Source organism: Filicampus tigris, chromosome 17 (genome assembly GCF_054856515.1).
Source record: "Filicampus tigris isolate MCC_2025a chromosome 17, RoL_Ftig_1.0, whole genome shotgun sequence".
Lineage (NCBI taxonomy): Eukaryota > Metazoa > Chordata > Actinopteri > Syngnathiformes > Syngnathidae > Filicampus > Filicampus tigris.
Genome location: NC_141233.1, coordinates 6239593 through 6261713, shown reverse-complemented (window position 1 = coordinate 6261713; position 22121 = coordinate 6239593). Strand labels below are relative to the sequence as shown.

Below are 22121 nucleotides of genomic sequence, written 5' to 3'. Positions count from 1 at the left end.
AAAAAAGCCTGACTAGAGTATTTGGCATTGGGGAACAGGGACAGTCAAAGGGTAGAAAGCTGGCCACCAAATCTAAATATAGATGCGCTTTGTAACCTATTGGCATGAATGCGTGCACACTCACACACTCAAACACAATCATAACACCCCGTTCATTTTGACAGTGATCTCTCACTTGGTGTATTTTAAAGCAACAATCATGAAATTTTCCCATGAAGGTGAAATCGCTGACTAACCAGAATAAATAAACATTTCCTTGCATGCTGAGTGACAAAGAAGGCTCAGTGCAGCTGACATGAACAACTACAGAATGTTGATAGTGTACTGGAACCTTGGCAGCAGACTTATTGCAAAAGAAATGCTACTTTTACCGCATTGTTTTTCATGTACTAACAAAGCAACATTGTGTTCGTTTCAGTATCTAATGGACTGATTCTGTGTTGCATTCAACGTCCAATAAAGCAGCATTGCCTTTATTGTCTGAAGCAGCAGTACTGTGTTGCGTTCACTGTCTACTGGGAAGCATTATGTTGTGTTCAGGGTAAAAGAAAGCACCATAGTTGTTAGGTTTGCATCTAAAGCAGCAACATTGTCATGTTGCGTTCAATCTTGACTAGGAAGCTTCGTGTTGTGTTCAGGGTCTAAAACAAAGTAATGTTTCATTCAGCGCTGATCGTGAAAGATTGTGTTGCGTTCATGTCTAGCATACTGACATTGGTTTGCGTTCAATATCTACCAGGCAGCATCATGCTGCATTCAGGGTCCGACAAAGGCACACGTCACTGACTATTTGGGGTTTATTCAGCTGTTGTGCGTGTCTGATATCAAATGAATTGTCCTTTGGTAACTTCACTGGCTCCCTGCTGCGACATGGAGAGGTTGTTGAGTTCTTGAACCTGGCCCGCTAAGAAGTCTGTTGCTACAGCTGGCGCCATGGCATCAACACAACTTCGGCAACCTCTTGGGAATATTCTAAATAGTTCCTAATTAAGAGTTGAATGCACATTTTTGAACAGCCTTGTGTTGCGTTTAGGGAATACTTATTAGCAAACATATTGCTACGGATTTAAAAAGAGAGATTAAAAGAATGTCAATTTTTGGACTTCCTGTTGGCCTCTTTGTCAAGGTCCCAGAAGCACCACGGGCCCAGGTCCTGAAAGGTCCGCCCCATCAGGCCATCTAAAGGCTGTTTAGCGATTAGCATCTAGCTTGAGGATGTCAAAGCCTATTAGAGCTGAGACGGATGGACGCTTCTAACCTAGATCGATCTCTCTCTCTGTCTCTCTGTCTCTCTCTCTCGTTCTCTCTTCTGTCACTCTTTAGCTTGCTTTATCGCCACTTGACAGTGTTGTGAACAGATGTTAGGCTTTAAAAGCCACAGTGTGACGCCGTCAATAGAGGACTCGTCATTTCCTGTTCCCTCCACGTGCAGTCGTGCACACGCATTCAGAGGTCACGTCCTTCTAAAGACTGCTGTGGGGTTTAGTCAATGCAGCCAAGCTCCTCCTCTTAAAGGATCAGTAACATGTTTTTTCTATAAATTAGAATATTTTATGTAAAAAAAAAAATCTGAATCCCATGAGAATCCTCTTTTTTCAGTTAAAAAATCTCACTACTGCAAGTATATTGTTGTTTTCTGAGAATAAAATACAATTTATTAAAATAAAAATATCTTAACATTACCAGACTAAAGTCACATCTTAAACACAACAAAATTGCATGAGAATAAAGTTTTATTTTCTAGAGACATTTCTAGACAACATTTCATATTGACTTAAAACAATTCTTATAATATTGTTTTTCAATAATAGTTTTCAAAAAGTCAATAATTTTAAGGCTAAATTTGTATTTTTCTTTTAGAAATAGCATTCTTGTTTTTTCATTTTTTTTTCTACAAAAAAGTAACATTTTTTATATAATATTTGAATAAATTATGATCATAAGACTGGTAGTTTTCTTTTTTGTTCAGAAAAAAATGTCATATCATTATCACAAAATTACAATACTACAACTTTTTTTCTCAAAAAATGACCACTTTAATCTTTCTTAACCTTAGCAAAAAAAAAAAAAAAAAAACTCCAAGAGTCCAAAAGCATGCTTTCCTGGATCATCTGTTAGAATTTAACTGAGTCTAGTAATGTAGTTGATATAAAAAGTGCATTCTAACGCTACCGTACTTGGCATTGTGAAACTAAACAGGAAGTCAAAACACACTTCATGCAGGCCCTCGGCGGTGAATAGCATCTCATGGCTAACGGTGAGATTAGCTGAGAAGCGTGTGAGAAGTCACACCACCCTGTTTGGCCCCTCCCCCTCTCAGCATCCACACACACACACACGTGCACACACGCACACTCGTACGCGTACACACACACACACGCACACACACAACCAGGAGGTGAACATCGGTAATTTCGGGACGGCCTGTGTATTTCTGGGCAGGTCCTGGTCATCACAGCTGCCATCCACCCCTGATCAACACATAATAATTTTGCAATTTGTAATCTTACTTCTTTAAAGCAACAACAAATTGACAAATACAAAAGCACAAATTCAAGGAAAGGCCTTCAAAACAACCTCCTGCTGACCGCCCTTCCACGAGGCGTTTAAGGGCCCGCGTGCAAATTGCAAACTCATTGTCAAGTCATGAAATGCAACACGAGGTGACTTCAGGACAGTGCTGCGGTCACTATAAACAGCCAAATTAAAAAAAAAAAAAAAAGTTTAAAAGACAATAACTGAAAAAAATAATTTCTCTGTCGATCTCAAACACACCGTAGAGGAACAAGCCTGATTCAGCATTTACCCGGCAGCCATTACGTTCCGCTCCGCCACGAGGTGATGAATGCTGAGGAAGCACTTAAGAGCAGAGGCACTAATGCTGCAATAAGCCGAAGACGTTTTTTTTTTTGTATGCACTGTTTGTATGTGTTGCCGATCCATGTGTGTTAAAGAAGCAGCTGATTGAAGATTTAGAACTACCGTAACATCGATGCTTATTTCCATTAGCTCGTCAATGGTGTTTTGCATTAGATGTTAGCATTAAGCTAGTGGATTTTTGTAAGATGTAATTATATGGTTTGGTGGAACATTTTGGTGTTTAAGTGTAAAATGTTTAATTGTCTTTTCTTTTATGTGTATGAGTCTTCTTTTTGTGTCAATTTTCAAGTGATGTTATATTATTTGTTGACAGTGAGAGAGTGAGAAAAGTCGCTCAGGAGATTTTAAAAGCGTGTTTTAATAAGCTTAAATGTTTCTAAAAACGGAGCCTTTTTTGTGTCCGTTTTTAACAACTTAAAGTAGGTCATCTTTAATTAAAATAAAAGAAAAGAAAAGGAGTACGGTTACACGTATTGTGCTAAGGTAAGTACCATGAATGTTTAATAACACTCAGCAGCAGCAGCCAGGTGATGGGATGGGACACAGTGACAGGTGTCAGGTAATTTTATGCATGGATGAAGTTTGCTTTTTAAGAGCAAAAGGCGCATTTTTCCGAGAATATGCTAGTCCACTAAGAGTAGTGATACTCAAAGTGTCTACATGGGCTCCCTCTAGTGGTACGTGAAAGAATTACTGAATTCGCTATAGTGACTTAAACTTGCTTTTAATCCATTTATACAGTTCTGTTGTATTTAACTTTTGAGTGCAACACATTTGCATAAATTTTATTTTTTAGAACTTTGTTTGCAAATTTTCATTTTAGTTTAATTTGTATTTCAAGATACAAGCAACATTGTTCTTGTAAAATTACGACCGATTGCTTAAATAATTATCCATCCATCCATCCATTATATATACCGCTTATAACATGTAAGAATATGTTATGCCATAATGTTGCATTACACAATCCAAGTGGTGATTTTTTTTCTCTTTTTTTTAATTGGCTGTTTTTCACCTTGTGACACAACATAATAGCTGTATGATTTTTTAAATGAATATTTAGTTTGAAAGAATATTATTAAAAATATGAATAATGCATTTCTTTATTTTAATTATTTACTATGAGGTCCCTATTTTTTGATTGGCTTTTAACAAGACGTTTTATTAGGTACAATAATATGTCGTAAATAATTACGAAATTATTTTAATTACCAATTATTTTGCACACAGTATCTTATTTCATAATATATTATATATTTTAACATTTTTTAAATTTAATGTTTATTAGTTTTAAAATGAATCAGAAATTAGAATAGAAACGAACAACAACAATATTTTTTTTAATCAAACACGTTAAGAGATGATATTATAAAATGATGATTCAAACCTTTATGCTAACTCACAGACTATCTAAAACTTAAATACATATGTAAAAAAAAAAACACAAGTGGAAAATTACAAGAAAATACATTCACATAGAACAATACTTTCACATGTCACTGTTCCTAATATTTTTAGAAGCGGTCCAAGCGTCCCAAGTGCTGTGGGTGTCCCTAATAAAGTGTCTCCCTTGCACTCACCCCTATGCACCCCCACCCCCGCCTTTTTTTCCAGCACCACCTCTCGCGTGGAGAGCTCCCGCTTTGTCGTCCAATCATCTTGGGCCTCGACGTCATACCCTCAGCCCCCCACCACCCTCGCCCTTCCTCCCCCTCCCCTCCATCTCTGTGAGGCATGGCGGAGGACATTAAAACGAGCCGAATAACCTCGTTCGTGCACTTTTAACGCACGCGCACGATGCATCCATCCATTTCTAGAGTACAAATAATAAGCATGACTGACCTTTGATGTCGTATCACCCAATGCCACTAGCATCTCAGTTAGCTTAGCATCTCACCATAAATCCGTCCTATATGACTCATGGTCCTTTCGGTTCAAAATAAATGAACAATGCATGAATTAAATGCCCAAAAAAGCAATGAATGACGCACGCGGCCGGCCTTGTGCGTCACCCGTCGCCCCCTCCCCTTAAAAAAATGCATGAAGGTGAATGAAGGGGGAAGACAAATTCTGATTATTAGAAAGAATGGTGATGATAGGACTCACCCAAAAGGATCCACAGCGAGCCGGACACCAGCACGAAGGCGAGCATGTCTGTCTCATGTGGACGCGGGGGGGTCCCGGGTGCGGCGGCCGTGGACTGGACTGGATGCTTGCTTGCTTGCTTGCTTGCTTGCTGCAAAGAGGCACCGGCAATCTGGAGATTAGGGAGGGAGGGGGGAGGAGAGGGGGAGGGGGGCTGTAGTGGTGGTGGAGTCAAGGCAGTGCAATGCAGCTCATCTCCTTGATGTCAAATAGACCATGAGTGGAATAGACGTGTTAAATGTTACGAACAATAAGCATTATTTGGTGTTGGAAGCGTTTATTTGCAAGGAGTAGGGGGGGGGGCGTGCAGGGGGGGGGGTGCTACGTCACTGGTATGGGGCAACGTTGCGTCACGGTCAGCAAGCCACGCCCACTGAACTGAAGTAACCCCTCCAGGTGGGCTGATGTATGGATGGAGACAGGAAGTCAGAGCGAGAATCAAGATGTAAATGATGAAAATTATTGTTGAATACAAGTTTTATTTGCTTGTGAACTTTTATATACAGTATGTATTTATACATCAAACATAAATATTGAGTAAAATAATTGTGAACATTTGTGGAACTAATGAAATAAATGGATAAAATGTGAGACTTAATATTTAAATAAATAGCTTGTTCATTGAAACATTTTCTTTTGGTTTGTAAAATTGAAATCAATCTAATGTATTATTATTATTATTGTTATCATCATTATTATTATGTAATTAATTAATTATTATTTTATTTTTTTAAATAAATGGAAAAAACATTCTAATTACATTTTTCTAATAATGCAACAATAAATATTTTGTCTATTGAATATCAGATTTTTTTCTGGGAATAAAACATTAATTAAATTTGTTTTATTGATTTAGGATTCAAAATTCAAATAAGTCTTGGTCATTAAATATTAAACATTGTCAAAATACATATTCGGTGTCTTCTGAATTTATTATTTGGGTAATTCAAGAAGGTAAGAAAAGCGCAATAACTTCCATCCATCCATTGTCTATACCGCTTGTCCTCACAAGGTTCGCGGGTGTGCTGGAGCCTATCCCAGATGTCTTCAGGCAGTAGGCGGGGGACACCCTGAATTGGTTGCCAGCCAATCGCAGAGCACACAGAGACAAACAAACACACAATCATACCTAGGGGCAATTTAGAGTGTCCAATGAACTTACTATGTATGTTTTTGGAATGTGGGAGGAAACCGGTGTACCCGGACAAAACCCACGCAGGCACGGGGAGAACATGCAGATTCCACACAGGGAGGCCGGAGCAGGGATCGAACCAACGACCTTTGAACTGTGAGGCGGACGTGCTAACCAGTCGACCACCGTACCGCCCCGCGCAATAACTTGTTTGTGTTCAATATTGCCCACTCGGCACCCATTGCACCCTGATTGTCCTGAAAGGGGGATTCCCCATCTGTGGTCCCTTCTCAAGGTTTCTCACACTCACATAATCTGAACAGACACAAACATACTCTCTCACACACTCAAAAACACACCCCCTCTCACAATCATACATACACACACACACTGTAGCCTACACTTTGTCACTCTTGTACAAACACACACAAGTGCTCTCAGGCACAGGCACACAGACACATTCGCTCTCTCTTACATAAACTCAGAAACAACCATTTTCTCTGATTCACAAAGTCACACACACTCTCGCTCTATCACACACGCACATTCTCTCACACAATTGCACATCACACACACCACCTCAAAGACTCTCACAACTCCCTCCCACCTCAACACTCTCTCACAAAAGCACTCATACACAAAAACACTCTCTTACATAAACTCAAATTGCAGACACAAACGTACTCTCACACTCACTCACTCACTCACTCACTCACTCACTCACTCACTCACTCACTCACTCACTCACTCACTCACTCACTCAGGGTTTTCTGGAAAGTCATCTGACTTCCATCCTGCCTTTATTTTGTCTCTCCTCCTCCCCTCTTCCACACCCGCAACGACAAACACACGCACCCACGCGCACACGTACACGCCCACACACAGACGCAAATGCACACACACGCATCCCACACCCCCACACACACACATGCCAACAAAGTGGGAAAATCCAAGGGATGATGTCAGGGTTGTCAGAAACCACCTGGAAAAGTACATGGAACTCCCATCAACTCAAATGGACGCGCATGCGTGCGCGCTCACTGGATTCGACCGTCCTCCCGGGAAGCCCCAAAAGGACCGGGACACGTGCGCGAGCGCCATACGCTCGTGTCGCGGGTGTTACCATAGGCCGGAGACACTATCTTCTTTCTGGCTCTTCTTCTTCACTGGCTCCCTCCAGCGGCCACTTAAGTCCCTACACCATTTCGGTGAAGGCGCTCGGCTTCTCCTCGCCAGACTTGTTTACCAGTTGAGGATGATGATATAATGATGATGATGATGATGATGATCATGACGATGCCGCCATAGAGTGGGTGGACTTTGGAATCTGCTTTGATGCTGTTTAAAAAAAAATGTTGTAAAGTTAAACAAATACTAAAAGACAAAGTCATGTGAAACAGTCAAACCCTCTGCCTGTAATTCATATCTATATTGTTGAAAGCGCTCTACGGTACCAAAGAATACATTATTTTAGTCCTTATATATATATATATATATATATATACATATATATATAATAGTTCAGTTCAATTATTCAGTATTATTTCACAACCACCATCATGAAAGGAAATTTATAAATCAAATTGGACCTAATCGAGTCGCCCCATTTTCACACGCGACAACATGACATATTCCAATTACAATTCCACACATAGATATTAACTGAACCCAATTATGTTGACAAAATAAATAAAGAACTCCTATTTGAAAGTAATACGGTTGCGTTAACTTAATACACTACAGCAAAAAAAGTCATGCACCCCTGAATCAGCGTCGACTTTTTTGTCTTTTCGATCACGTGATTTCGCTGAAGGCAGCGCGGCATTGCGCATGCGTTACACGCTGTAAAAAGTGCTCGGACGCAATAAGGCTCTAAAGTGAAAAAAAAGAGAAATGAATGCACAAAGAAGGATGAACCTTTGCAATATCACCGTAGGATTCTTTGTTTTGCACTCCTGGGTGTATTTGCACTCGAATAAAAATGTTTACATGTCAACGTGCGAGTAAAATTGGCTTTGTGAAATAAAATAATACAAATGCGGGTGCAAATTTGCCTTTTTGTCTCGCTGTGTCGCCGGTTTGAGACACATTGGTGATTTATAACACAAAGCCTCCAAGGAAAGGGAAATTATTCATTTTTACAGGCATTTTATGCCATAAACACGATGTAACGTACCATTTTTCTTTGCAGCGGGATGGACACTTTTTGCAGTGCACTCACTACCTCTCAGTCAGGCGGGGATTACCAGCCTTAGTCGTCCTTTAAAAGAGGCCCGCTGTTGCAGAAGGCACTTTAGTTTGACTTAGACAAGAAGAAGAGAAGAAGAATAAGGAGTCGCAGGAGAAACACTTCTGGAACAAAAACTTCTATTTGGGATTATATTTTTCTACTTTTCCATCATTACCGGTGATCATAGAAGACCTTGTAAGTGGACACGCATCTTAAATTGCTACGCGTACTTGAGTGTAATTTAATAGTTATTTGAATGGATTAGAATATGTTGTAATGCACTTTTTCGCGCACATTGTATGACTTTGAAGTGTTGACAATGTGCTTCTAAGACAAAACTAAGTCTCAATGAGTGCTTCAAGTCATCTCCTCTGCACGTCGTGGCCATGACCTACCGGTGCACTCCCACTATGACAAGCGATAGGCAATAAATCCACGACGTGGTGTTTGTGGGTGTGGGGGTGTCGTTGCTTTATTCCAGCTTGCACAGCCTGTATGATATAAATACAAATTGAAGTCACTCCCCTGATGGTTTTTCTAGGTCCAACATGCCGGTGTCCAGGATGAAGATGCGGCCGTGGCTGGAGAAAATGATCGAGTCCAAAAGCATCTCCGGTCTGGTCTGGGTGGATAAGGTGAGGTGTTCTTGTTACTCTTTTTCAGCCTGCACAAACATTTCTGCTGCTACTCACATAGTACTTGTCATTACTTTTCATTTGAATTTTCCCGGGTTTTTTTTTGCACATTGCGCAGTTTGGAAAACAACCTTTAAAAAAAGAAAAACATGTATTTACTATTCTCAGTACCAACTTTTTCTTATACGTATTGCGAATCGCATCGATTAAAGTGTAATTCTTCTCCAAGGTCAGCAGGGGGCGTCTCCACGTTTTAAAATCTAATGGAAAATTCACATGAAATTGCTCCCTGGTGTAAAAATTGTAAGTCTATGAAATGTATTTTACTTAAGTTTTCTCATTCTATCCAGGTTGTACATTTTTTGTAGAGTGCAGTTTTAATAGGAGCCAAAAGTGGCCACAATACAGCCCAAAGTTAGCTAAAATAAGATGTGTGCATCAAATTGTATTTGCAAACATTAGCCATTTTAAAAATCAGCAAAAAACGGCGATTTTTTTGTTACACATCAACACATTACAACATAGGATAAAGATAAGGCATTCAAATACCCGCTAACAAAAGCTGCCAATTTTTCTCTCAGTTGTACAGTTAAACAAATACTAAAAGACAAAGTCATGTGAAACAGTCAAACCCTCTGCCTGTAATTCATATCTATATTGTTGAAAGCGTTCTAAGGTACCAAAGAAAACATTAGATTATTTTAGTCCTTATATATATTTCTATATTTATATTTCTAATTCATCACCCAATTAATTGGTTATTAGAATTTTATTCTGCCAAATATTGGAACCAGCATCGACCTGAAGAAATTATATCGGTCAGACCCTATTATTGATAAACTTAGAGCTGAAGTGAGCTGGAAATTGTGTGAAACTGCCTGCATCAAAGTCAGGCGAATGTATCAATACACTACCAGTGATCCTTACAAAGAAAATATCGGATGGAGAGGAACAATATAGGCACAAAAAAAAAATGTGCACAAATCGTGGTCCACACTCCATGACTAAATGCTATTCTATTCCAGGAGAAGACCATGTTCTCCATTCCTTGGAAGCACGCAGCTCGCCATGGCTGGGACATGGACAAGGACGCTTGCCTGTTCAAGAAGTGGGCCATCCACACAGGTGAGCTGAGACCTGCGCCCACACCTTGGCTGGCACGCTGGACTGTTAAGCCTGATTGTGGGTAAAAACCCTTTTACAGGGAAATACGTGGAGGGTGACCCCCACGACGCCAAGACCTGGAAGGCCAACTTCCGCTGTGCCATGAACTCGCTGCCCGACATCGAGGAAGTGAAGGACAAGAGCGTCAACAAGGGCCAGTTGGCCATGCGAGTCTTCCGTATGCTGCCCCAGAAACAGAGAGGTGGGCTCATTTGACACCATCCCCTCAGGCTCGTTTCCGACTGAGCGAAAAATTAACGTCTCGACTCTTTTGTTCCCTTTCAGCAAAACGAGAGAAAGCAAAGTCCAGGAAGCAGGTAAATGCTCTCGCCGAGGTTTTATGAGCCATATTTTACTACACCTGAGCAAGCAATAGTTCGAATGTCCTAATAAGTGCGGTGGTACCCTCGGATTCTGCTTTTCAACATGACACCTTTTCGATCCAAGGTCCGACTACCACGCGGATATTCGATATCTCTCTCCTAATTACCCCGCAACGCCCTTTGCCCTTCATACACCGTTTTGACCCAGTCTCCAAATGACAACGAGTAAACAACTTAGCACATGCTAGCCCGGATCCCACCTCAGACCGAACCAAGTCTTGATCTTGATACACCTTTTAGACCTAAGATACGAATTTCCCATGAGTCAACAACCCATTCCCATGCAATAAATGGACCTTTACCACACGCCATCTCCAATTCCTAATCAGCTCGTTGATACACTCGTTTGTCCCTAAATCCAGATAACCAGGCAGTCGGCAACCTAGTCACCACACGCCGATGGACATCTCACCTCGGACTCCTCGTACCGTTGATACTTTTACAGGAGCATACCTGCACTGTTTTGATCAGGGAAAACGGCCCAAATGATCTTGAATGAACCCGGCGACTCCTCGTACCCGTGATACTTTTACAGAAACGTACTGGCACCTTTTTGAGCCCAGGAAACGGAATATGTTATCAGGAGTTAGCAGCGTAGGTAGTGACTTTGCCAACACGCCAGCTTGGATCTCACCGCAGACTCCTTCCCGCAGGTCAGGATTGCGGCAGAGGACACAGACTACAGCGATACCCAGTCGCCGCTTGACACATCTCAGCTGCATGACGACCTGGCGTCCGCTCAGGAGAACGTGGTGGACAGCACCGTGTGCCTGGACTTGCAAGGCGGCGGGGAGCGCCTAAGGAGTCGGACGGACGACCCAGAGCCATGGGGGGATTCCTTTTCAGACATCGCTATGATTGGGCTGGGAAATGACCTGTCCGGCAGCTTCGAAGACAGATTTCAAGTTTCACCCGAGCGCAGCTCCGGTAAGGCCACAATCTTCCGGCTCGTCTCAACTGTCCTCACGTCTTCCCTCAGTACATGGATCGAGCCTTGTCTTTGGTCTTCCTCGAGCTCTCTTGCCTGTCATCGCTATCCTCATTGTCCTTATACCAATATACTCACTATCTCTTCACCGGACGTGCCTGGCCCTCTCTAACCTCGTCTCCAAAACATCTAACCTTGGTCGTCACTTTCGCCACCTTTAGCTCTCTTTCTTTCCTGTTTTGTCTTCAGTGCCGCTGCCTCTTAGCCGTAGACGATGGCCAGCACGGCTCACCGCGGTCTTATAAACCCTTTCTTCAAGCTAGAAGAGACTAACCTATCACATAACATACCTGACACTTCCAATCCACCCCTTGGATCTGTTTTTTCACCTCCTTACTACTACACTAACCATTGCTCCGGGCCGTTGACCCCAATTATTGTCAAGTTCCCTATCCTCGCTATCTCTTCTCCCTGTATGCCTCAACCTTTCTAAATGTTCCATTTGGTTCTACTTTTGGGCACAATGTTAGACAATAAAAGTGTTTGCTCATTCCATCTTCTGTCTGTGTTTCTCCCCCTGACCCTCCACAACCGATCGCCCTCCAGAGTTCGAATACGACATTGTGAAGGTGAGCAACGTACACTAGCAGGCATGTTTTTCCATCGCCTCAAAAACCGTCCGGCCACAGACAAACGATGCAGGAATGCTAAAATCCAGCGTTGCTTCTTTAGATTTGCCAGCAACTGGAGAAAGACGAGCTGACCTTCAAGAACAGTTGCGACATCAGGGCACTCCTGAGCCCGTGCACCAGTCCGGGGAGCCAGTGGAGTGAGTCTTCAGGTAAACAAAGCTTGCCAGTCATGGCCCCGTTTGTGCTAATAAGCATTCTGAGATTCGCTTCGAAGTGTTTTTTTTTCAGTGATTTAAACACACAAATTAGATAACAGTAAAACACATATGGAGGTGCTGTAGGCCACGGCTCACGCCCAGACACTCACACACGGCATCGCTCGCTACTCTACCAGGCCACGCTACGGTCGCTACATTTTTGCCCAGCGGTGGAATCACGTTTGACTGTAATTAAATTAATCAAAATGGCAACGTAGTCCTCAATTGATTTTGATTTAGAAATGTAGTTCTCTGGATCTCTGAGGTAGAACTCTGTGGTTATAATGTGTCCTTCAAGGTCGTGACTGTGCGCCCCCCTCTTGTTTGAACAGCCGAGGACATGGACGAACTGTCGCTGGCGCCTCAGTACACCACGCTGAGCTCCGACTTCAACATGCCAGCGGACGACCCCTGGAGTGTCCTCGGATTCAATAGCTTCCGTTCGGGACCGGACGATGGTCCCTCATTGGACTTTATGAGCCTCTCGTCGTTGATCATGTGAATCCCCCCCCTGTTCTGCCCTTGCCGACTAAAACTAAAACAGGAGCGCACTCTCAGGAATTTTTCTGTAAAAATTGCATTTGTAGGTCCAAAGTGTCTCTGTTGCGCAAAAATGTTCTGGTTCTGCTTCTTCCAGCCACACAAAGCTCTATGGTTCTCATGCCGGTTACACCTTTAACTACTATAACTGCAAGCTCCCCAGGCAACGTTTGAAGGAACTTTGACATGAAGGACGCCAGTAGACTAATAGTCTAAATCCGCCTCCGTTTCTGAGTGCAGCTAGTTCAGTCCATCCTCGGAACAGTTTTCACCCAATCATCTTACATCAGTAGCTGTTATTACGGGGAATAAGATCCCATTTGGTTTTGTTATGACTGTGGTTGCCAGACATTTAACCTTAGCTCTACAATCCCAAACGTACACTTTTTCCATACAGTTGTAAATGTTTCTGTATATAGTTGTCTGTTGTGTGTTTTTTCTAATAAAAAGAAAACAAATACAAGTGAAGAGTACTTTTTTTTTCCCCCTTACATAGAACAACTTTAGAAACTACAAGAACCCAAATTCATTGTCATTGTCCAGTGAAAAACGTGAAACTCCAAATTGTGAAAGACAAATACATTGAAAAGTCTTTTAAGAATGTTTATTGTATAAAAAGGACCGAGATTAGCATTGGGTCACTGACCAATTTAAATACATGCAACTACAACGTTAGAAAATTGTTTTAAAATATTCGTACAACAGAGGTTAAGCGCTGAAAATGTTCACATAATATTGTTTTTCTAGCCATCATACAGGCCACTCTGAGTAAACATATTGTTTGAGGTTTTATTTCAAAAAGTACACTTTTGACACTATTCAGAGATCAATGTACATCATTTTTTCTCAGCCGACCTTTACCACCTCTCCTTTTCTCGTGTCACCTGGAATAGCCGTGGTCCAATTCTGAGAGTTTCCCTGTCGGAAAAAAAGGACAAAATCATAGATTTTATTTATTAATAATATTAATTTAAAAAAGACAGCTTTGTAAATAAAATAAAGGACGTTTTTTCACCTCCTCATCTAATGATGACAAACCCTATCAAATTACAAAATGAAATCAAGAGTTGTTTTTTTTTAAATGTGCATTGAATGTCAATGTAATTATGTCTTTTAATTAATTTATTTTAATAATTAAATTAGCCTAACCTAGTATTAAATTAAGGACGTGAAGAAGAAGAGCAATGGTTTGGTGCTTTCCTTTTGTACGTTGTGAACACCACACCGTGCTTCCCCCACGAGTCAGCTTTTTTTGAGTTGATTGTATGCATTCTTTGCCCAATATTTCCCTATGTATGCCTAACATCTTCAGTAATTATTTTCTACTGTCTTTTTGTCATCGAATATTTATTACCATAATGTCTAAATTTTGTATTTCTAACATCTGGTTCAATATTTTTATATTATTTCTAGGATTGCAACCAACAATTATTCGAATAATTGAATAACCAGTAGATTTATTTTTCGATAAATGGATGAATCTGAATCATAGTCCTTCAGTCCTTTATTGAAAAACGGATTCTTATTTCAAATTGACAGTGCAGAAAAGTGTGCATACATGTTAACTTTATCTCAATAGTCTTTAAAAAAAAAAGTTGAATACTTTTGTATTTTTCAGATTTCCCCCCCCCCAATTTTCCATCCAATATTGTTATGAAATGTTAACGCCATTCCCACTCAAATTGAGTGACTAATTACTGTTCAGCATTTACAGCAGCCTGGTCTAAAAATAAAGAAGTGAAGAAGATGAGCAATGTCTTTGGTGCTTTCCACAGGGACAATGCAATGTTGATCACACCAGTCAGCTTCTTCTTCTTTTTTTTTTTTTGGAAACTGTTGTGAAATATTTGAATTCCACCCCAAACAAACCTCCCCCCCTCCAGTCCCCACTCAACAAAGTCAGCATCCCGGCATTTCCTGGTGTATACTCAACTCTTAAGTGTGTGTCTTTATTCATTTTTAGATTAAATAACATCACATTGAAATCCCCAGAAAGATCTCTGTTGCATTGCTGCAGATAAATCCAGGTGTCGACATGTTAAACAGTCCATATTTGCCCTCTCACATGTCAAAATGCAATAGGTGCTTCCTAAATATAATGAAGTGAGAGGTACGGCTGTGGGGACACCATCTTACCGCCTGCACTTTGTTTGACACCTTTGACAGGAAGCGACGCTGGTGGGAAATCTGAGAGCGATGTGCAAAATCCTGCTCAAATTCAAGACCTACATCACATTGTATATTCAAACAGGCAAACTCAAAGCTAGAATAAAGTCACCTAAAAGACCTTCAGACTGTATCTGTCAGTATCTTTTAGTCCCCTGTGTCTCCCTCAAGTTGTTAGATGTGTTGTTAGCATTAAGCTAGCAGATTTTTATTAGGCAAAGGGACAACATTTTGGTGTTTAAATATACAATCTTTGATCCTTGTTTGCTTTGAATGTCAATTTTACAGTTAACTTCAACTGGAGTTGTGATAGTCGACCGTTCAGTGGCGGTCCTGGCTTGAGTCCTTCCCCAAATAGACAACAAAGACGTCACGATTCCTTGATATCGATAACCTCTCCCCACACAAATGGCCCTGATTTTCATGTCACTATTCCAACAGAAAACCATTTCACGTAGCCTTTTTTCTGGAGGAGTTTTTTGTGAGTTTTTGGTTAATATAGAAACCTTGGTCTGTACAGTATAGAAGCATCAACTCCTCGCAGTGGATAAAGTACTGTGAGCACTGAATACTGTATAAATGTTTCATTCATATACTTTATCTATCTCTATATATCTATATCTCATATATATATATATATATATATATATATATATATATATATATAGCATTAAGCTAGTGGACTACAGGCTAAGGTATGTGTGTTCTGTGCTTAGTGTCATATCTTGAAAATCTCTGAAGTCAGGTGAACCACATCTCAAGGCTCCACTTTACTTTCAAAGTAGCGACAAGGAAAAACCTCATGGCTTAAATCTTTTCTTGTACTGAATTCTCAACATGAATAGTTTGTCTTCTTTGTGGGAAATGAAGGCTGCAAACAAATGTTACGTTTTGCAAAAAAAGAACGGAAAAAGATGCCGGTTGTTTAATGCTACGTGACAATTGCTGAAGCTTTATTGACGCAAAGCATTTGTTAGTGGTTGCACATTAACTTGACCGCAAGCTCTGATGGGTCATTGTGAAGCACACTAAAACCATTCCAGACCTCTTGTTCATTCCTCAAGGCAGGCAAAATGAATTTGATTTATTTTTACTACAGATGTGACATCGATCCACAGCGGCTCGACGACTCCTGCGCACCACAAAAAGTGTCGCAGGAAACCAAAACTTGGATAAGGTCTAGTGGAAGAATGTGTAAGAATCCCGGTATAGTCTGACACAGTTTAATTAGCCAACTATTCAATGTTCGGTCTCGAGGGCGATCACACCCAACAAAAGTGGAAGTCGATGCAAACATTTTTTTTTCAAGTATATGTTCTATGCAAGCCCACTAGTTGAAACAGGGCATTCGGATAAATATTGCATTTGTGGAATAAGTGTTAATCCACTGGTTTTTAGCCAGCTCTGCTGTTTTTAGCCATTTTGTCTCCTGTCGACTGAAAATGACATCACAACTGCTCACAACGACCAATCACGGCTCAGATTCAGAAAACAGGTCATCCGTGATTGGTCGTTAATGGATTAACACTTATTCCACAAATGCAATATTTATCCGAATGCCCTGTTTCAACTAGTGGGCTTGCATAGAACATATACTTGAAAAAAAATGTTTGCGTCGACTTCCACTTTAAGGTTGACACTCCATAAATAGCAAATTTCACATTGAAGTGCTCACGGCTAGTGCCAAAGTTTATGTGGGAGTGTCTGAAGTTTGCGCGGGTGTGAGCGGTGAGAACGGGTCAGCTGGTTTACAGGAAATGTGCAAAGCTGTTGTGGAAAGAGCACAGCCAGAGAGACGCTATAGGAAACATGGCAGCGTGCTTCCCTACGGCCAGGACGCGGCGCCACTTCTCATGGGAAAATATCGACTCGAATCTTGGGGAACACTTCAAAAAGATTGAAAGTCTGCACCAACAACAAAACAAAAAAAAAGATCATAAAATAATTTGATATGCAGTTTTCTATTGAGTGACATTTTTGGGGGAGAAATGTTTACTAAATTCTCATGACAACACAGCGAACTAAATAGCATTACCTTTTTACGGCGTTTTACAAAATTCTCGTGAGTACACGAGAATTTTTAGTTCAATTTGATAATCAATTTGTTGTCAATTAGTTGTTGCACCTGTAATTTACAGTAAATAAAATATGCTTATTTTAAAGCCATATGGCTCAGCCATACCACAGAGGCAAGAGTTTAAGTGCTACTGCTATCATAAGCTGCTAGTGCATCCCATCCCATTATGTTATTATCATAACTTCAGGAAACATCTTGTGTCGTTTAAGCATTCTGGTCTCACCAAGACAAACATTGTGATACATTCTCAATGCCTGATGTCATATGCCTATGAAGTTGCGTGCAGGTGCATGTGTGTGTGTGCGTGCGCGTGTGTGGCAGAGAGCATATGCATTTATACGCATGAGAGCGAGAGAGAGGAAGCAAAAGGGAGGAGGAGTGACAGAAGGTCACATGATTTAGAGGAACGGCTCAAGCTTCTGCAAGGGACAAGAAAGATGGGAGGGCGCACACACATGCACACAAACAGTTTTTTGATGGGTGCAATTCACCCCCGCCCTTATTTGCCCGTATCAGTAAAACCATGCTGGAATAAACACACTCACTCACACAAACACACACACACACGCACACACACGTACAAAGATGAAGGGGCTGAACAGCACTTTCTAGCGAGATGGCAGGGTGCCTGCTGGTGGGAGCCGGTGGGTTGGTTTCCGGGTAAAGAAAATCAGGCTAGCTTTGTGTAATGTTACATCATCTTGAACACAGAGGGTCGTTAAGACTTTAAGCGGGCTGCGAATGTAATAAAAGATATGACGTAAAAATTAAAAAAGGAAGAAAGAAAATGCGACCCAGTCAACCCCTATTTATTGCTGGTGGAAACATTCCAGACCCACCAGCAACAGAAAATCCACTATATAAGGAGACCATGTCAAAGAATAAATTATCATAGTTTTACCCTGTCTACGCAGTTGAATAAAACACACACAGTAAATATGCAAACACAAAAAACAAACTGCACGCATAAAATGTATAGAAAATACTATGCCTTGTGGTGTCTGTGTACCAGATAGTGAATATAAAAAGTCTACACACCCCTGTTCAAACGACATACATGAGTTTGAATGGAAGCGGTTGATTCTGAACACAGCCAAAGCCCCAGTTATAAGAGGGTGTGCACACTTGTGCAACCACTTTTACTTTTACTTCCCCTCTCAAAAATATATACTGCATAGTTGTACAGGTTATAGGTCACATTAATGATGGAAAATATTTTTGAAATTGCTTATCTGGGTCTCATTTTTATCCAGTATATCACAAACCCCATTTCAACGAGGGGGGGGGGGGGTTCTACTTCTTCTATCCATTGAATGTGCCATTAAGAGGTGGGTCCTGGTGAGCTGCTGTGTGATATTGTCAAGACCGCGTGTGTGTCAAAATTGTTCATCCCTAGTAAAAAACAATAAAACGATTGCTATAAATAAATAATGTGATACAGCAGGGGTGTGAATGACGAACTGACCTTGCTATAGCTTCATTGGTGTAATTGTCAAGATTTTTCAAAATCAAATGATCTGTCACCAATTTATTTATTCATCCCCTCACCCCATTCGAGTCAGGGCTTGAGCTCTAACCCCGCCTTGACTGTAAATATAAAAAAGCAACTGCCGGTATTGTCTGTTATTCGCTTCCTTCCTGGGAGGGAGGGGCGTCTCTAAAAATGTCTTGGTGTGCCATTGCTTACAAATGTGAAGAGAAAGTCCAAGCGGCTCCTGGCCAGTTAACTTGGGGAATACTCGAGTATCAAAGGATTCATGAATGCTCCGTCCAGTTAGAGAAAAAAAGAACGACGGCTTTGTACGGCTGGAGTTTGCTCTTTTGAGTATACAGGTCACGCTGCAGATACCGCAGGAAGTAAATTGTCCGCACAGCCGACAGCACGCGCACACACTCCCACACAACAATATTTATGAGTCGAATGGCACTCAAGTAGAGAGCGGACTTCCGTCCCTAAATCCGTCATGGTATCACATACACGCAAAATAGGTCAGGTTCCCAGGTTGTGTTGTAATGTTCATAAATGTGATTACGAAATGGCTACAGTTGCAGACAAAATTTGAGGTCATTATGACCAAATAATTAAAGTACAGTATTGTACAAAAACAAACACACAGCTACGTTGATGCTAGTTAAATTAGCTCATTTTTAGCGTTTTGCAACATGTGCTAGCATTAAGATAGCAAACTTTTCGAGCACATAATTGCTTTGGTTAAATAAACAATGTGTAATTATCTTTGTTTTTTTTATTTAGTTGGACAGTAAAGTAGGAGTGAAAATAAACAGCTTGAAGACTCTTTTTTTGAAGAGTTGTTCACTAGCTGTCAAACTGTTGCATGTGGTGATTGAACTTCGTAACGATGGCTTCGTTACTATCTGCATGGTACCTCTACTTTTGTCATCCAGTAATCATCCAGTATATACATACACACACACATATATATATATAGATATACATATTTTATATATACACACACCTTGGAAAAAAAAAAAAAAAAAACACTTAGGCAGTCAAATTTGGGTCTGTGAACCAGGTCAAAGCCTGTATGCAGCACGAATAAATGCCGAATGGAATTTTTTTTCCCCGCCTTGTCTGGCTGGACAATCAACCCAAGGCGTGCGCGCTGGTAACAGCTACAACAAAAACATTTTTTTTAAATAAAGAAGACAGGACGGCAACCTGTAGAACCAGTTCACATGTGTCAAAAGATGTTTGCTTTATTCCGCATGATTCTACAAGTTTCTGGCCCATATTATAACATTGTCAAACAACCACCATCTATCTATCTTCTATCAGTGGTGGATCACGAATGCGCAACGTAAGAAGGGGGGAAGGGTGCGGAGGACAGCATCGTGCAAGGTTCAGGCAGCAGGCTGATTTAGGATAAGTCACATGACTTGCAACAAACAGTAATTATATTGTCCAGCAGGGGACGCCTGATTCCAGCGCCAGCAGCAGGCGCGCCAAAGCCATTTCCCAAGAAATGCTCCCTCGAGCTGAGAAATCACACACACACACACACACACGCACACACCCACACACACACACACGCACGCACACACACGCTCACGCACACACTCATATTAAAAAAAAAAGAAGTTTATTTAAAAAAAACACACACACACATTACAATTTATTTCTTTAAATAATATTAGATACGTATCTTTATAATATTGTCAAATTGTAGTTTCTGCACTACATTGCTGACCTCAGCGCCACGTAGGGCGCAACAAATACAACAACAACAACGCAACCACAAAAATAAACAAACAGAGCATCCTTGACAATTTTTGGATTGGCTGTCATTAGATAATGTCGAGGACTATTGTTTTGATGTTTATTCGTTCAACCTCGATTCCTGGGAGGCTCACAAGGAAGGACCTTTTCTAAACGCGGTGTGTCAGGATCACATGCAGTTGATACAGAAGTAATACAAACACCCAAACACACCTCCTATGCCTTTTAATCCCATTTTCAGCAACTAAAGTGCGTATGCAGGTGCAAATATTTGCATGGCGGGATTGTGACATCCATACGGGCCTCATGGCCAGCAGCCTTCACGCCACGCCTAAACGGTATCTAGGAATGTTTGCGTGATAAAGTTGATCTGAAAATTAAAAACAAAAGAGTATTTGTGAGGCATCTCTTTGTGCGGTTTACTTTTGGCAACAAGGGTTTATTTTAAGAGTTTATCAATACTTTGGTAGCAAACTACGCGAGCACACTGTTAAGCATACACGAAATAAATTGGAAAATGAGATTCAAAGCACATAAAAAATGCTAGTTTGGGGTTGTTGAGGCATCGTGGGAGGGAGGAAAAACACTTCCTTAATCCACATTCCTTTTAGATTAAGTAGAACATTGTTTTTTCTTCGTACTCTGGCGCCATCTAGGGGGTAATTCCTGTTACATCGGTCAACTAGAGATTTTATTTTGTGACCGGCTGGCGGTGATTCAAATTAACCGGAGGCCAAAACGAAGTTGTTTGAAAGCAGACGCACACAATGGCTGTCAAATCTTCAACGTGACCATTTAACACCATCACAACATACAAGGTTATGATCTGATGACTTTATATCAGTTATTGTTTTCTTTTTACTTTTCATTCAAGATTTAGTTCGCACTGCTGTTCAACATGAATCTGTTAATTATATAGGTATACACATTTCATATACGTTGATGGAACATTATAGAACATTCTGCTGAGCGATGTGTTGTAAACAAACTCGTCTCTTTGTTAGCAGTTAGCAAACTAGGGCGAGCTGGAAAAGCTTCGACGGGTCATAAAGACGAGTTTATCTGGACACAAACCATTTCATGAAAAACGTTTTACCCCATTAAACTAGTGATCGATGGACTTTGTCAAAAAAAAAGCAACGTACTTTGCTACGAGACAAAGTTCCAGCCGACATGCCCCCAAAGTAATTGCAGGCTCTCGATAGCATCAAAGTCCCCCCAAGCAACTGCCTCCAATGTGGCGATGTATGTCCTTATAGCGACCTTTTTCACCAAACTAGACATAAGTAGACCGATGACCAATAACGCTAATAATGGATAAGGCCTCTCGTATTTTCCTTCCGCATGTGGCTCTCAAATTCAAGTCAAGTCCAGTCAAGTCAAATATGCGCCCTGCGTTCAGATAATGATACCAGTATCGATAACCGGCATCTGCGTTTTATTTGTTTGTACTACCCAATCCGATACCAGCGTTTTAATGCGGTATCGTATCGGTATCGGAACAACACTACGATCTATACGTCTATCTTTTTCAATTGTTTATTTATGGCGTTATTGCCTTCAGGCACAGTCTAAAATCCCAACTTTCTTTCTTCAACGGATCCATCCATCTATCCATCCATCCATCCGTCTTTCCATCCATTATCTGAACCGATTGTCCTTACGAGGGTCTGCCTCTTTAATTGCACATTCATGTGTTAAACCAGTGGTGTCA

At 40.9% G+C, this 22121-nt stretch overlaps 2 protein-coding genes across 4 annotated transcripts in view; one reads left to right on the top strand and one right to left on the bottom strand.

The window, feature by feature from the left end:
* Positions 1-22121, bottom strand: part of acsl6 (acyl-CoA synthetase long chain family member 6) — a 37829-nt gene that overhangs the window by 12925 nt on the left and 2783 nt on the right. The window contains exons 2-5 of one of the 2 annotated variants that reach the window (XM_086012738.1): positions 13782-13844; positions 8334-9009; positions 7281-7495; positions 4987-5137 (exon numbers count right to left, since the gene is read on the bottom strand). In XM_086012738.1, the coding sequence (XP_085868864.1) occupies positions 4987-5137; positions 7281-7283 (154 nt within the window). In that variant the 5' untranslated portion in view covers positions 7284-7495; positions 8334-9009; positions 13782-13844. Of the gene's footprint in view, positions 1-4986; positions 5191-7280; positions 7496-8333; positions 9010-13781; positions 13845-22121 lie in introns of those variants that run through there. The other variant, XM_086012739.1, reaches the window with a different exon arrangement.
* Positions 8418-13389, top strand: irf1b (interferon regulatory factor 1b). Of its 2 annotated transcripts, none has more exons than XM_086012754.1 (9): positions 8418-8582; positions 8929-9022; positions 10048-10147; positions 10227-10388; positions 10472-10503; positions 11223-11496; positions 12104-12126; positions 12230-12338; positions 12685-13389. In XM_086012754.1, the coding sequence occupies exons 2-9, from the start codon at positions 8936-8938 to the stop codon at positions 12819-12821; spliced, it is 924 nt and encodes a 307-aa protein (XP_085868880.1). In that variant the 5' UTR covers positions 8418-8582; positions 8929-8935; the 3' UTR covers positions 12822-13389. The 2 variants fall into 2 exon arrangements, with proteins under 2 accessions (XP_085868880.1, XP_085868879.1); XM_086012753.1 differs by having other exon boundaries at positions 8420-8582; positions 12719-13389.